General features: G+C 43.9%; 1 protein-coding gene across 6 annotated transcripts in view; it reads right to left on the reverse strand.

The window, feature by feature from the left end:
• The window catches only part of LOC124300266 (Ig-like and fibronectin type-III domain-containing protein 1), a 168,086-nt gene that overhangs the window by 13,169 nt on the left and 142,313 nt on the right, over nucleotides 1-12,604 (reverse strand). For 5 of the 6 annotated variants that reach the window (XM_046754169.1, XM_046754187.1, XM_046754158.1 and 2 more), the window contains 2 exons: nucleotides 7,908-8,114; nucleotides 224-253 (listed from right to left, as the gene is read on the reverse strand). In XM_046754169.1, coding sequence (XP_046610125.1) covers nucleotides 224-253; nucleotides 7,908-8,114 — 237 coding nt within the window. The remainder of the gene's footprint in view (nucleotides 1-223; nucleotides 254-7,907; nucleotides 8,115-12,604) is intronic. The other variant, XM_046754195.1, reaches the window with a different exon arrangement.

Genomic DNA, 12,604 nt, shown 5'->3' on the forward strand with positions numbered 1-12,604 from the left:
CGACAAGGAGGGTTGTAAATTATTGTAACGCTAGAAAGATCCTGCCGCGAGGGAGGAGTAGAAAATTCCAACACCTATAGAGCAGAGGACTGTAGGGCTTCAAAGGGTTAGTGGTTAGCAATTTTTCAAATTCCCCACGGACCCGAGGACGGTGAACTGACTAATTAATGCACGTTCGAGCGACGGTTAAAGTAGACCGAAAAGGAGATTTAAAAGTACTTACCGGTTGGGATTTCGGTCTCGCCTGAAGTAGCTGAAACAAAAACAGGTCGTTAGAATTGACCCGTGAGAAATTCTCCGCCCAACTAATGAATGAATGCCTTTTGGACTGCCCGTTTCTCGCACCGAGGCTTCTGGTTCGAATGACTTTAGTCTACCGTTCGTAATTGTGAAGAACTTTTCCATGATTAATCGCACAGTTTCAATGCCCCCGCATACCTAAAACTCTGGCGCGAATTAAACGGTGCTATGATTTTTGCGCAATACGTTATCCTGCAAGAATTTCAGACCTGAAATTCGGAATTCCCGAGTTTTCCCGACATCCCGCATTCTAACAAGAAAACGACTACTTTATCCTTTAGTTTCTTACTTCTATCCAGCGATTTACGAATTGTCAATTGACTTGACAAATCTTTAGGTCAACTACCTACATAAGTTTTAAATCAATCGCCTGATGACTGGTAGATCACGACTCAAGCTACGGTATATCTTGAAAAAATGTTGGTGCACAATGGATGCAATCGGGATACGTATGACAAATTGCGACGAATGTTGGGAAAATAATTTAAAACCATGGTAAAAGTTATGTACTACATCTGACGAGCAGTTTTCATGCTTTCGGGCAGTTGGTTGAATTGACGTGAAATACGTGAAGCGCAGTAGTTCCGATAGTTCGAAAGTATCCTTGAGGTACATCTTGTTTGTCGAATTCCCATGAGAGCTCCGTGAGTATAAGAGGAATAGAAAGGCGAAGGAATGATGAAGCGAAATATTGCATAGCAGGAAGGAATACGGAAGAGATATTTACGAATTTCAAATTGCGGGACGCTGCCAAGTTATTTCGCGGTTCGATTATCGGTCAAGAATTTGAAATTTTCTCTCGATCATGCAGGCCGGATCAGCGAGCCTTTCCCGACTCGGGAGCTTGGGATTTGAATTCTTACGATTCAAGGGAATAGTAGGACAATGGAGAAGGGAGAAGCAGAAAAATGAATGAATAAATAAGCGTTGGGGGCATTACAGAATCTATGAAATATGACAACACGGTGCGTGAGGAGAACGCGAAAAGACATCGCTGTGGGTCGTTATACGTTAACAACAAGTCGAACTAAGCCATCCGGAAAATTGCAGCGACTTTGCTGGAGTCGTTATGAGTGACTGACAGCCGCTGATCCGACTGGCATAAAGCACCTAGGATACGAAGGTGGAAAGTCAGCGGAAATCACCGAGGAAAGTGGCGGGAGCAACGAGATGCGGAAAGCAACACTCTTATACGGTATTCCACACCTCCACCCGCAGATATCGAGGCTTTTGCGGTCAGATTAACTCGGATTTTTCCCCCAAGAAGTTCTCCGTCGACGTAGCGGCGTGACCTTACCGACAAATCCTTGCGGATTCTGGAATAGAATTTTCCCCGCATCACTGTCGCATGCGTACCATGCAGAGACGTTTCTGCTACTCGCTGCATAAAATTTCTCCTCGTTATCCTGCATAGTGGAAAAACTTAAATTCCGAACCTCAGCATATCGACCTACCGAAAAGAAAACTGTATCCGTAATTTATCAGGTACATGGAAACTTTATTTTCTATTACGAGAATTGCCGCGATTCCTTTCTACGAGGCTGCGACCATCGAAGCTCGGGATTTTCCGCTTCCTGCTACTCCGGAGAGCTGCAACCGTTGGAGCGCTCACCCACGCGAGTGGTAATAGAGGTGAAATCGGCATTGAATCTCTCCAATGACCAGGAGTTTCCATTACGGACCTTGCTGCACAATTCCCGTCAGATCTAGCCTGTGTCTCTTTATATATACATGCGTGTGTGTGTGTATACGACCTCCGTTCGAAGGAGATTTATTATTAATTTGACGTCCGAGATACCAAAGTGCCTCGACGGCCACCCTCGTCCACGAGCGTGCAATCAATCGAAACGGCGTTTCGCGGGATTGCGCTATCGAAAAATTAAAATTTCAATCGCTTATTAAACACCGCGCCTTAACGACCATCGACGCGACTGCGACAGCTTGCACCCGCGATTTCACGAACTGAAACATTACTGAGCTTTGTTTCTGTGTGGTATATAGGTACTATATCCAATTACGTATATCCGAAACGTTTCGCAATCTATTGCCGACCTCTGCCTCTTATATTCGAAAGAAGCCTCGTTTCATGGAGGAGAAAAAGCCGAGTAGGTAGTCACTCGAGAACCTCCAGTTGCGAATTGAATCTTGACGAAATTTCGTGACACGTGCAGAAGGACTTCACTGTTACATACAAAAGCTGTACGACTTACTGTTACATAACTATACGCCTGCGGTTTTCAAAGATAGGTACGTATAATAGCTCGCGCGTCATCGATTCAGGAAAAACCAATCGAAAAGTTTCGACGGATCGAAGGGGTGCAGAAATATAGGCATATCTACGTATAGGTTGTACATGAAGGAAAAAGCGGGTATTGAATGTTGCATGGAAATTGAAGGATTAAAAATATTTACGAGAATTACACAAGAGGGGTTTCCATTCCTCGTTTTATTCAAGGGGTAAGCGACGGGAGTACCGCCGGGGATTCCCACTAATGCCACCATTCAAGTGAAAGGGGCAACTCGAGCTATATTACGAGAGGGCTTTGCGCTTCCGTTTATGGCTCCACCCGGACGACCGCCGCGCTGGCCGCACTCTTCCGCGGCGAATATTTACCCGATTTAAGAGTAATATTTTCAACAATTTCATCCCTTTGTCTGTATACAGAGCTGCACGCCTGTGAGAATATGATGAGGTAAACAAAAGGGCAGGCACCCTTTCGACTTTCGAGTCAATGTTGTAACCGCCAAAGAGCCGTTGGCTCTCCTCTCGACGAGTCGATCCATTATTCTTCCGTTGTTTATTTCACCGCACGGTTTTTATTACAAGCTTTTGATAAAAGTTGAAACAAACGGAAAACATTTTCCCAACAACGATACGGTTGGACATTTTTTTGCCCCTTTACTTTCTGTGTGAGACTGAACTCTCGTTTTGCCCCGCTAAAAGCTGCGCGACAAAAAGTTCACCGTCGCTACATCAAAGCTAAAAGTTTCAGTAAATCGGGGGTACATAATATTACAAACTGGTCTTTCAATCTCTTCTTCTTTGTTTCTCGGTAAATTATTGAATACGACATACATCAGGGATCACACCCTACATTAATTGGATAGTTTTTCATCGTTGAATGCAAAGTCTACCGCGACTATGATAAATCATCCTCCGGAGGTGAGACGCACAAAAAAGAACATGTGATTAATTAAGTGAGTCAAGGTTTGAGCTGTTGTAACAACGCAGTCTCGTATAACATCGTTAACTTTCGACGTTTTTCTTTTTCTGCAAAACAGCTGCCAGAAATTTGTGCCGAAATAATAGACTCTTTCGCTGTACCTATACCTGCAAGCCTAGATCCGAGGTTTTTTCCGACGCGAAATCGAGGCTGACGCACTCTCTTAAATTGCTTCGACATTCTTTATGCTTCTTTTAACTCAGCCCCATATCGTTGAGGCTTCTCTTCAACGATAGCCTCCCGTACCGCAGCGGTGGCTGGCTGATATCCTCTTGCGGCTGACGGACCAGAAACAAGAGGGCAGCCGACGGGTTCGAGGCTGGAGATTACGTTTAACGAATTCAATATACCGAGCTGATCCTCTTCACGAGAGCATCCATCGCTTATATATTAAACATTTGCGTACACGGATGACTATGCATTTCCGCCGTTATACGGACACGGTAGGTATTCGAGGACGTAAATCGGAGGCCAAGATTTACGTAACTACCTCGGGTTGATTGGGGATTGTCAGCGATTCAACCTCAACTTGACCTCACCGGTGTAACTCAACTTGCCAAACATTTGCATACTCCAATTGCACGGAATGTTGCCCTCGAGGATTCGAACGTACACTTACTGTGATTTCGCTGTTTGAAAGTAAAATTCCTCTTTCGCACCTGTCAAACTTATCACGGCTAATTGAACAAGGATTCCACTCAGGCACGCGTTGAATAGTAACTCTTCAAACTGAGGTCAAATTTAAGGACTTTACTATGCGTATATATATTTATATAGTATATAAGTGAACGGTTTCATCGGGAAATGTTTCGTGACTATGTATGCAATGAATTGAGAAGTACTAGACATTGATGTAGGATATTTAATTTAATTGGTTTCGAACAAATTCAATTGCTGCTCATCATTAATAAAAACCGACAAAAAAATAGTAACTCTGTACTATGCTAGTGTTTAGTTCCAAATAACACCTGTTTGAGTATACAGAATCTTAAGTTTGAATTTTACGAAAAGAGGAAAATTTTCTAAAATAGAATTAATCTTTTTACCGAAATAAATAGCGGGTAAACTGAGTCTCTCAAGTGTTACGAACCTCAGCTGAATTTCCGTACAAGGCCTACGTGAAGTGGATGTAGTAAAAAGTATGATCATTTCCTTTTGGGGCTGGCTATCTCACTCAGGCCTGTCCCATGGGGCAGAACGTCTCTTTTTTTTTACGCCGAAGAATCGCCATAATCCAAACTTTCCAAACAACTTGAATCACGCCAGCCACAGACGCCTTCCAGCCTCCTAACTTAATAAACGGGGAGCCCGGAAACATTCGCTCTTCTTTTCCAACATTTGTAACACTCCGCGCTTTGATACTGCTGTTCCGAAACTTCTTGCTTCGCAAATTAACTTTCATTTCTATGTGCTCGGAGGCGGCTAGGTACATAGGCATAAAGAGGCACGTATACACCAGCCACACAACCGCTACCCGCACGCACCTACGACACACATCCGCTTCTCGTAAAAGGCTACATATTTCTCACGAGAAATTTGACGCCCTTCAAAGACGTTCAGCCGCGGGGGCGTTTTCGTAAAGCTGGCTGAAGTTCTTCTCTTCCACCCGTCGTCATCAAAGAGAGCTTCCTTTTCTCCCGTCCTCGATTGCGCGTTTTGAATCGAACGAATCGAGCAACGCGTTCCGCTGCCATTTTCCACGCTCAATCTCGTTATACAGGGCTTGGAAGTTTCCCGGCAACAAAGCGAGCACGATGCATTTATTTCGGTGCATACAAGCGTCTTACACGACGCAGTTGACGATGATCCGAAGGATACGTTTCAAACCGCCTGGCCCTTGGCTATCCTTCGTACGTCTAGAGCGTAATCCGGCTGGTTTTGCACGACGACGAAATGCAAAATAAAACCTTGTAAACAATTCGTCAAAGCGCATTTGCTCATATTAAACGTAACAAAGCAGCTCAACTACGCGTCACCTCTTTACCCTGCATCACAATGGTCGAGGCTATGATGGCGCGACGTTGGTCCTGAAATCTCGGTCACAAAGAGGGTGAAATCCGGGATGCGGAGTACTAATCATCCCCCAAACGACGGATTAACAATTAAACATCAGGGCGGGTCCGGAGAATCCACGGTATTCACAACAAAGTGTGTATCGCAAGCCCTTTCGGCGGTTTAAGAGAGAGACAGAGAGAGATTCTCATGGGTGTTGCCTCGACGACGGAGGGTAGAATTTCTTTTCGTCAAGGGCGTTTCAGACTACAATTCGAGTGAAGCCAAAGGTTGAAATTCGTGAGCTCGGGTGCGTGGAAAGATTCTGAGAGCTTGAAGATCAGGGTGAAATAACATCAATCGCAGAGCCACCCGATCCGAATGACGACGCTCCGAATCTGCTCGTGCGAGAAAGTCTTTCGACTCGCGCCCGTCTTGGATGGCAGGGCGCCGTTTTCCTCCCCCGTTTTTATATTGCTTTTTTTTGTCTCATCTTTGTACGGTTTGCATCAACTGCTTCTCGGTGAAGTACGACGAGAGAACTTCGACGTCAATGCTGTTCATTTAGCCATGATATTACTCCAATAAATCGACACCGACGACGACTACCAGGTGAATCGATGGAACGAGGTGCGATTACGCGAAACGATACCATCCCTGCGATGCGTGGCTCCCTCGGGGCCCAGGAAACGTCGCAAAAAAAACCATGGCAATGTCGTAAGGAGACCTGAGACTTTGGTTCTGTAGTAGTTTTCAATCGGTACAAGTTTGTCGGCGTAGGTGGATAAGGTTAGGGTACGTTACACCAGACGGAAACTTCTATCGATTCGAAGAAAGTGTAATATGTGACGTGAACGTCACGCATTGCTTAAAAATTCGAAAATATTCCAGGACATTTTACATATTTGGTAGCTTTAACTAGGCAGGCGTTTCGCTATCCTCTCAATGCATCGAACGGTGTTCAGAGTGATCAAAAGATGATAAAATTAGCGTACCGTGAATTAAATGAACGTGTAACTTTGGCTGACAATGAGCAGTGCTCGCAGTATTTGAAATTTCAATTTTGACGTAGTTAATGTTTGCGGGCACCTTGTTGTACGCCGTAATTAGATAATTTATGCAAAAACAGATACGTCATAAACGCATATTCACGGTGATATGCCAGTGATGGAATTTTCATTAGCCTGCGATTAAATTCTTGATAATCAAATAAATGAATGAGTTAATATTTCTATCCGCGGGATTTTTTCCTCTCATTTAAGGTAGACTTTATATTATCTGCACCGTGACTTGCAGTCATGAAAGGCTGTAGACTTCACTGTGCTGTGGGATTAAAGAGTGATTTTACGAACGGTAGCCGCGATAGTGTCGCCGCGCGTTAGTATGAACATAATTTATATCCGTAAACGTCGGTAAGCCGAGAACCGCCGACGCGCAAATGGCTACCGCTCAGATTAATTGCCTGGCTTCGAAGGGTAGAGCGCGTAAGATTACCAACTCGGGTAGACGGAAAAACGTCGCGCGGTCGAAACTTTGGGAGCGTGTGATGAAGTAAATTCGTGATATCGATGGAGCACGCATAATTTCCAAATCCGCAGATTTTCAACGGGTGGACCGTAAGTGTCGTTAAGGATGTACTGGCTGTACATTCGCAACAAAAAGTGAGTCTCGTCGACAATATCGAATACTTTGCGATGAGATAAAAAACGAAAAAAATCAACCGCAATAAAGGCGATGAGAAAATTACATTTGGATAATAATGATGTCCAAGAGTTATCGATGAATTGTTTAAACAGAACACAGCTTAACAAATTTTTAGGGAATATTTTTTTTTTTTGTCATGCGAAATGAATTCGTTGATTTTTCTGAATGCACGTGAGTTTTTAAAGAATTTTCTCCGCATTTTGAAATGTCTGTTTTCGAAATGTTGTAAAGCCTGTATTTACGATACTATTCGTTCAATGCTTCGGAAACTTCCTAACTCTAATATACAACGTTTTTACGAAAATGTATCCAAATTTCACGATTCTTCCTTCATTTTTCCAAATTTAAGCAACGGAAATTTCAAAATAATGAGAAAATTCTTTAAAAACTCACGTGTATTCAGAAAAATCAACTAACTCATTTCACATGACAAAAGAAAGAAAAATATTCCTTGAAAATTTGTTAAACTATGTTTCGTTTAAACCGTTTATTGATAACTTTTGGCATTTTTATTATTGAAAATCAATTTTCTTACCGTCTTTATTGTGGTTGATTTTTCTCCAATTTTTACCTCATCATAAGGCTTTTAATATTGTCGGCGAGACTCACTTTTGATTGAGACTGTATAGCCGGTACATCCTTAACGCGGCTACACGCATGAAAGGGACGACTGTCCAAACTACTCACCAGAATCGTGGATGACGGAAACCCTCCGATCGCCAGTGACCCGGGAATCGCCGGCTGTCAGAATTCGGCGACTGTGCTTCGGCCTGTCTTCCTTCTTCCACATGACGACGTTGTCACCGATATTTCTCACCACGCAGGTGATCAAGGCGTCGTCACCCTCGTAGACGTGAACCGGATGTGTTATGCTGTCCCGTATGCTCGGCATGCCTGAAACATTCGTAAAAACGACGAGGAGTGTGATTATCGTCGTCAACTACGAGCAAAAAAACCAATAGGACGACGCGTGGCAATTGAACATGGAGCGATATAATTTTGCACGCAAGTTAGAAGTTTCGCTCGGCTAATTCAAGCTTCGATGCGATACTAGGAAAGATACGTTCTTCGAGTTGTTATTAGATCAGCCGGCTTCTTACCCGTCTCAGAATCGGCATTACTAATTTAAGGGAACGTAATTAGCCACGATGAAATGGAATTTCACCGTACAAAATTATAGCACCCTTTGTGCCAAATTTTCAGAAGCACTTTGCGCATCCACCCCTCTTTATCGCAGACATGAAAATACTAAACATACTATATTCACTTCGTTCGACTTTCGAGATTTATTCAGACTTGTTATAAATCTCGTCCTCGTGCACGCTTAACTCGAAGAATAATCATGTGATATTTGTTGTATCTCACCACCACACGACGAATAATACATACCGCACTAAATGCGCTTGGTCATTTAACCTGGCCAGCGACACTTTACTCCGGCTGATCGATTAACAAATCGTCATAATCATCACACGGTATAAATGGTAAGACAGGCATAAGTCTCAGATTTTTTTCCGCGAAAGATCGTCTGTACAAGGCTATATAATATAGCATATCGAAGATGGACCGGAGACTGGTAATTAATCGATTAGCTCATATCTGCGGGAAAAAAATGTACGAAAAAAAACGTTTCGACCAAACGCGGCGACGCGTTCAACTTGCGCACACGCATCAGGTGGGTTATAATAACGTATCCTGGTGATCTTGGCGATGGGAAAACAAAGAAATCTTCGAGCTGATCAGCGTGGTCCATTAGATGCTGATCGATTCGCATTAGTCATTGTTTAGCTCAGGGCAGGACGGTCCGCCGATTTCTTTGGATTTATGACAGAGGTGAAATGAGACGTTGAATTCAGCCAGAGGTGGTCAACTTGCGTTCGTTAGGCGTAAAATATTCCTTACCGAGATATTGAAGGGATTACACGAGGCGTGTATAATACCTTGGCGATTGAAAATTAGGAACAGTCGCGGGCTGGCGCAATGTTCCGATTCAACGCCGTGCCGTGTAACCGTCGCGGTTCTCCCGGTAACCGCTCCTTAACCACCGAAGAAAACCATGAATACCAATTTGAACGCGAGTTTAACGCTCGGTTTAACGAGTTGCCCACGCCTGTCGCGCGCTAAATTTATCCGAGAACAAGAAGGATTGAGGAAGATGAAAGAAAGAAAGAAAAGAATTGTTTTTAAAGCGGCAATTGCAAGCATCGCGCTATAAAATTGACGCTGAGAAGTGCATGGAAAGCTTGCGATCAGCCTTCCTCGAGTATCACGATAGCTGGCTTAGCGATGAAGCGTATAAGTTGAAAACTAAAAAGTAAAACGCGTGAAACGAGTGTGAAAAAAAAATTACTACAGAATTATACTACGGTACGGAAAAAAGTCGCATAGGTCGATAGGAGTATACGTATATATACATATCTATCACTATTTCTCACGACGCAAAGTAAGCGGATTCAATTTCTCGGGCTTATCCCTACCGATTCCCAGACCTTATCAAAACAGATGCGATGGGAAAGAATAAGCCCTCGGATGAAAGGGAGAAAAAAAAAAAAGTGTCCGAGAATTCGCCCACGATTAAGTAATGCTGATTCACGAGCTATCCTGCCGAGAATACGGGAATTATGGGTTCAACTAGTCGTTATAACGTATCGGTCTGCCGAGTTTATTACACTCGGTCCACACTTTTTCCTTCCACTTTTCTTCGTCCACGGATTACCTCCAGAAATCTTTTATACCTATTAGAAATGAGGTCGGAGACGCGGGTAATTCGGAGAAAACCTTGATTAAGGAGAGGTCGAATTGATCCCTTAATACCGTCGTATCGACAGGTGGCAAAAGTCGGAATGGTCTAAGGTTACGCTCAGTGGGTATACATGTACGAACGGCTATTACACAGATAACATACTCATGAAGGAAAATTTCTGCCTTGAAACTTTTTCGCTTGCTTTCCTTTTTCTTTCTCGTTTCCTGTCCTTTTTTTTCCATCCACTATTGCGTAATTAGCTTTTCTTGTAATTAGTTGAATTTAAGGCGATCTTAAGCGGGGCACTCTGTGCGAACGGAAGAACCAGATCTGCATGCAAACGTCCTTATAAACCAACTGTGGGAGATTTGCAAAAGTAGTTTAATCCCTTGTGTACAATGATGCGTACACCTTCCGCTACCTTTGTCTAAAACGGTAATCCCTTCACTGTGGCATTTAAAATCTTTCTCAGCTGTTTTCAACCGATGCTCGACTTGGCCGTGATACAGATCGTGCGATCAATGTTTCCACCGTTGATATCACTGCACCATATTATAAATTTGAAACTTACACCGTAACGTACGCAATGTAATAAGCAAATACAGAATTAAACTCATGTTGGATTCGTGTTTACTCGTAATTACATGCAGACAACTCGCTTTCTTCCGTCCTTCCTTCCTTCCTTAAACGTTCTCACATGTGCAATGGGGTTAGCAAGTTCTTGTGCAAGGCAATTAGGGGCGTGCTCTCTGAGCCGAGTTTCGCAAGACTACATCCGCGTGGTAGTTTACAGAGGCCTGGGGTTTCCCCTCAACCCACAGGCTGCATAATAATTAGAGATCTTGTCTCTTTGGTAAAATGTCGAAACAACTGTGCTACAGCCGGCCAAAGCGATCACCGTATAGGCAGTCTGTTCTTCCAATTATTTGCCAATTACCCAGAGACTATCGGTAGCTGAATTTGATACTGATAATTAAGCTTACAAAATATTCGAGCCGGGGTGATAGTGTTACGCCATTTACCGATTGCACTGCCGAGTTTGATTACCAACCGGGCGCAGATCGTCTCCGCCATGTACCTAATTCGAGCTCTAGGAACGCGTTCAAGCTGATAGCGAGCCGGCCTAGGTATCAAAACGCATGCCTGACCACTGCATGAGCAAACTGATGATTTGTGCTCGCTGAGGGAAGATACTCGGAGGGTTGATAGGGCCTGGATTCAACAGAGGAATGAATGCTCTGTTTATACCAGCGAGTGATCACTGGTCGAACGAGAAATCCTTTTTTATTGCGATATTTTTATTACGAACGACGGACAGAACTCTCCGTGTAAATATGGGGGGTGAACGAGTAAATTTCGGCGAGGCAAAGGCAACTTTTTTTTACCTCTGGGTCGTGACAATGTTGACTGACTAGGTATACCGTGAATGAGGTTTCGCAGTCAGCGACAAATCAAAGCAGATTTGAAAATACTGCGAGCTCTTTGCATCTCCACATATACGCAAATTTATGCACGTACACCGTTACAGGTGTATTTTCGAATATAGAGTGCACGATGGAGAGTTCAAAGTGCAACTACTGGTAGGCAGACGGTATAACGGTAGTCAAAATAAATATGTTATTCGGCGTACGATGTCGTCATGCTGCAATGAAAAGAGTAAAAATAACGTTTGTCCGCATTGAGATGAAACGTGCAGTTTCGAAGGAAAAGCACGAAAAAAACAAAAAGCTTGAAAAACTGCAGCTAACCAAAGATAATCGAATTATTTCTAATTGAAGGAAAGGTTCCTTTGATCCATAGTTAAAATTGTAAACACCAATCAATTTCCTCTATAACGAGGTTATTTTTAGCGAGATGTAATTACCAAATTAGCCTCGGTGATACTCTTCGAACCCTCGTCCCATCTCGTTTTAGTTTCGACGCTTCCGTCGCTCGGTCGTAACCCCGTATAGGTATACATACCGGCGCGTCGTCGAAAGACGAGCTCAACTTTCGACTCGCGTCTGACCGCGTATCGTCGATCCTGGCACTGCGCGTGCCGCGTCAAGCGTTGACTCCGACTACTGCGGTCGGTTTCATCCAGGTTTCATCCACCTACCCAGGTACAAGCGTAGAAGTTGACTGCCGTGAACGGTGGCGCAAACCGGTATAAATTTGCATGCAAATATACAGAAGCCGTCGAGCTCCCCGGTTAATCGGGTATCCCATTGATTCGGACGAGGCTGGAAGTCCCGGTTTCGCAATTCAAGTGGCCGGAAGACCCCGATACGGCTCGATGTTTCCGTCGAGGGTCCCGTAAGTGCCATGCCGAGATAACCGCAGCACACGCCGCATAACTACGGACCATGAATCACCGGCGAGCTGTCTCCTTACCTAATAAACGTAATGGTCAACACCCCGAGACGCGGGGCGAAGCGACGTCCATCCGTCATCGATTCCGTTCGACCCGAGAGGGCTTCGGACTGGTCGCGTTGTTACACGGCTTTTAGCTCGCCCTCGTTATTTTCCTCGCTTTGTACGCAAAATATTATACATACACCGTAGCCGCGCGTTGTTAAATTAAATTTTCAATTTCATCAGATTATTATACTTATCAAAGAAAATTAAATTTCAACTCCGGTGCGTATTCGATATAGGCGTG

Source organism: Neodiprion virginianus, chromosome 1 (assembly GCF_021901495.1).
Source record: "Neodiprion virginianus isolate iyNeoVirg1 chromosome 1, iyNeoVirg1.1, whole genome shotgun sequence".
Lineage (NCBI taxonomy): Eukaryota > Metazoa > Arthropoda > Insecta > Hymenoptera > Diprionidae > Neodiprion > Neodiprion virginianus.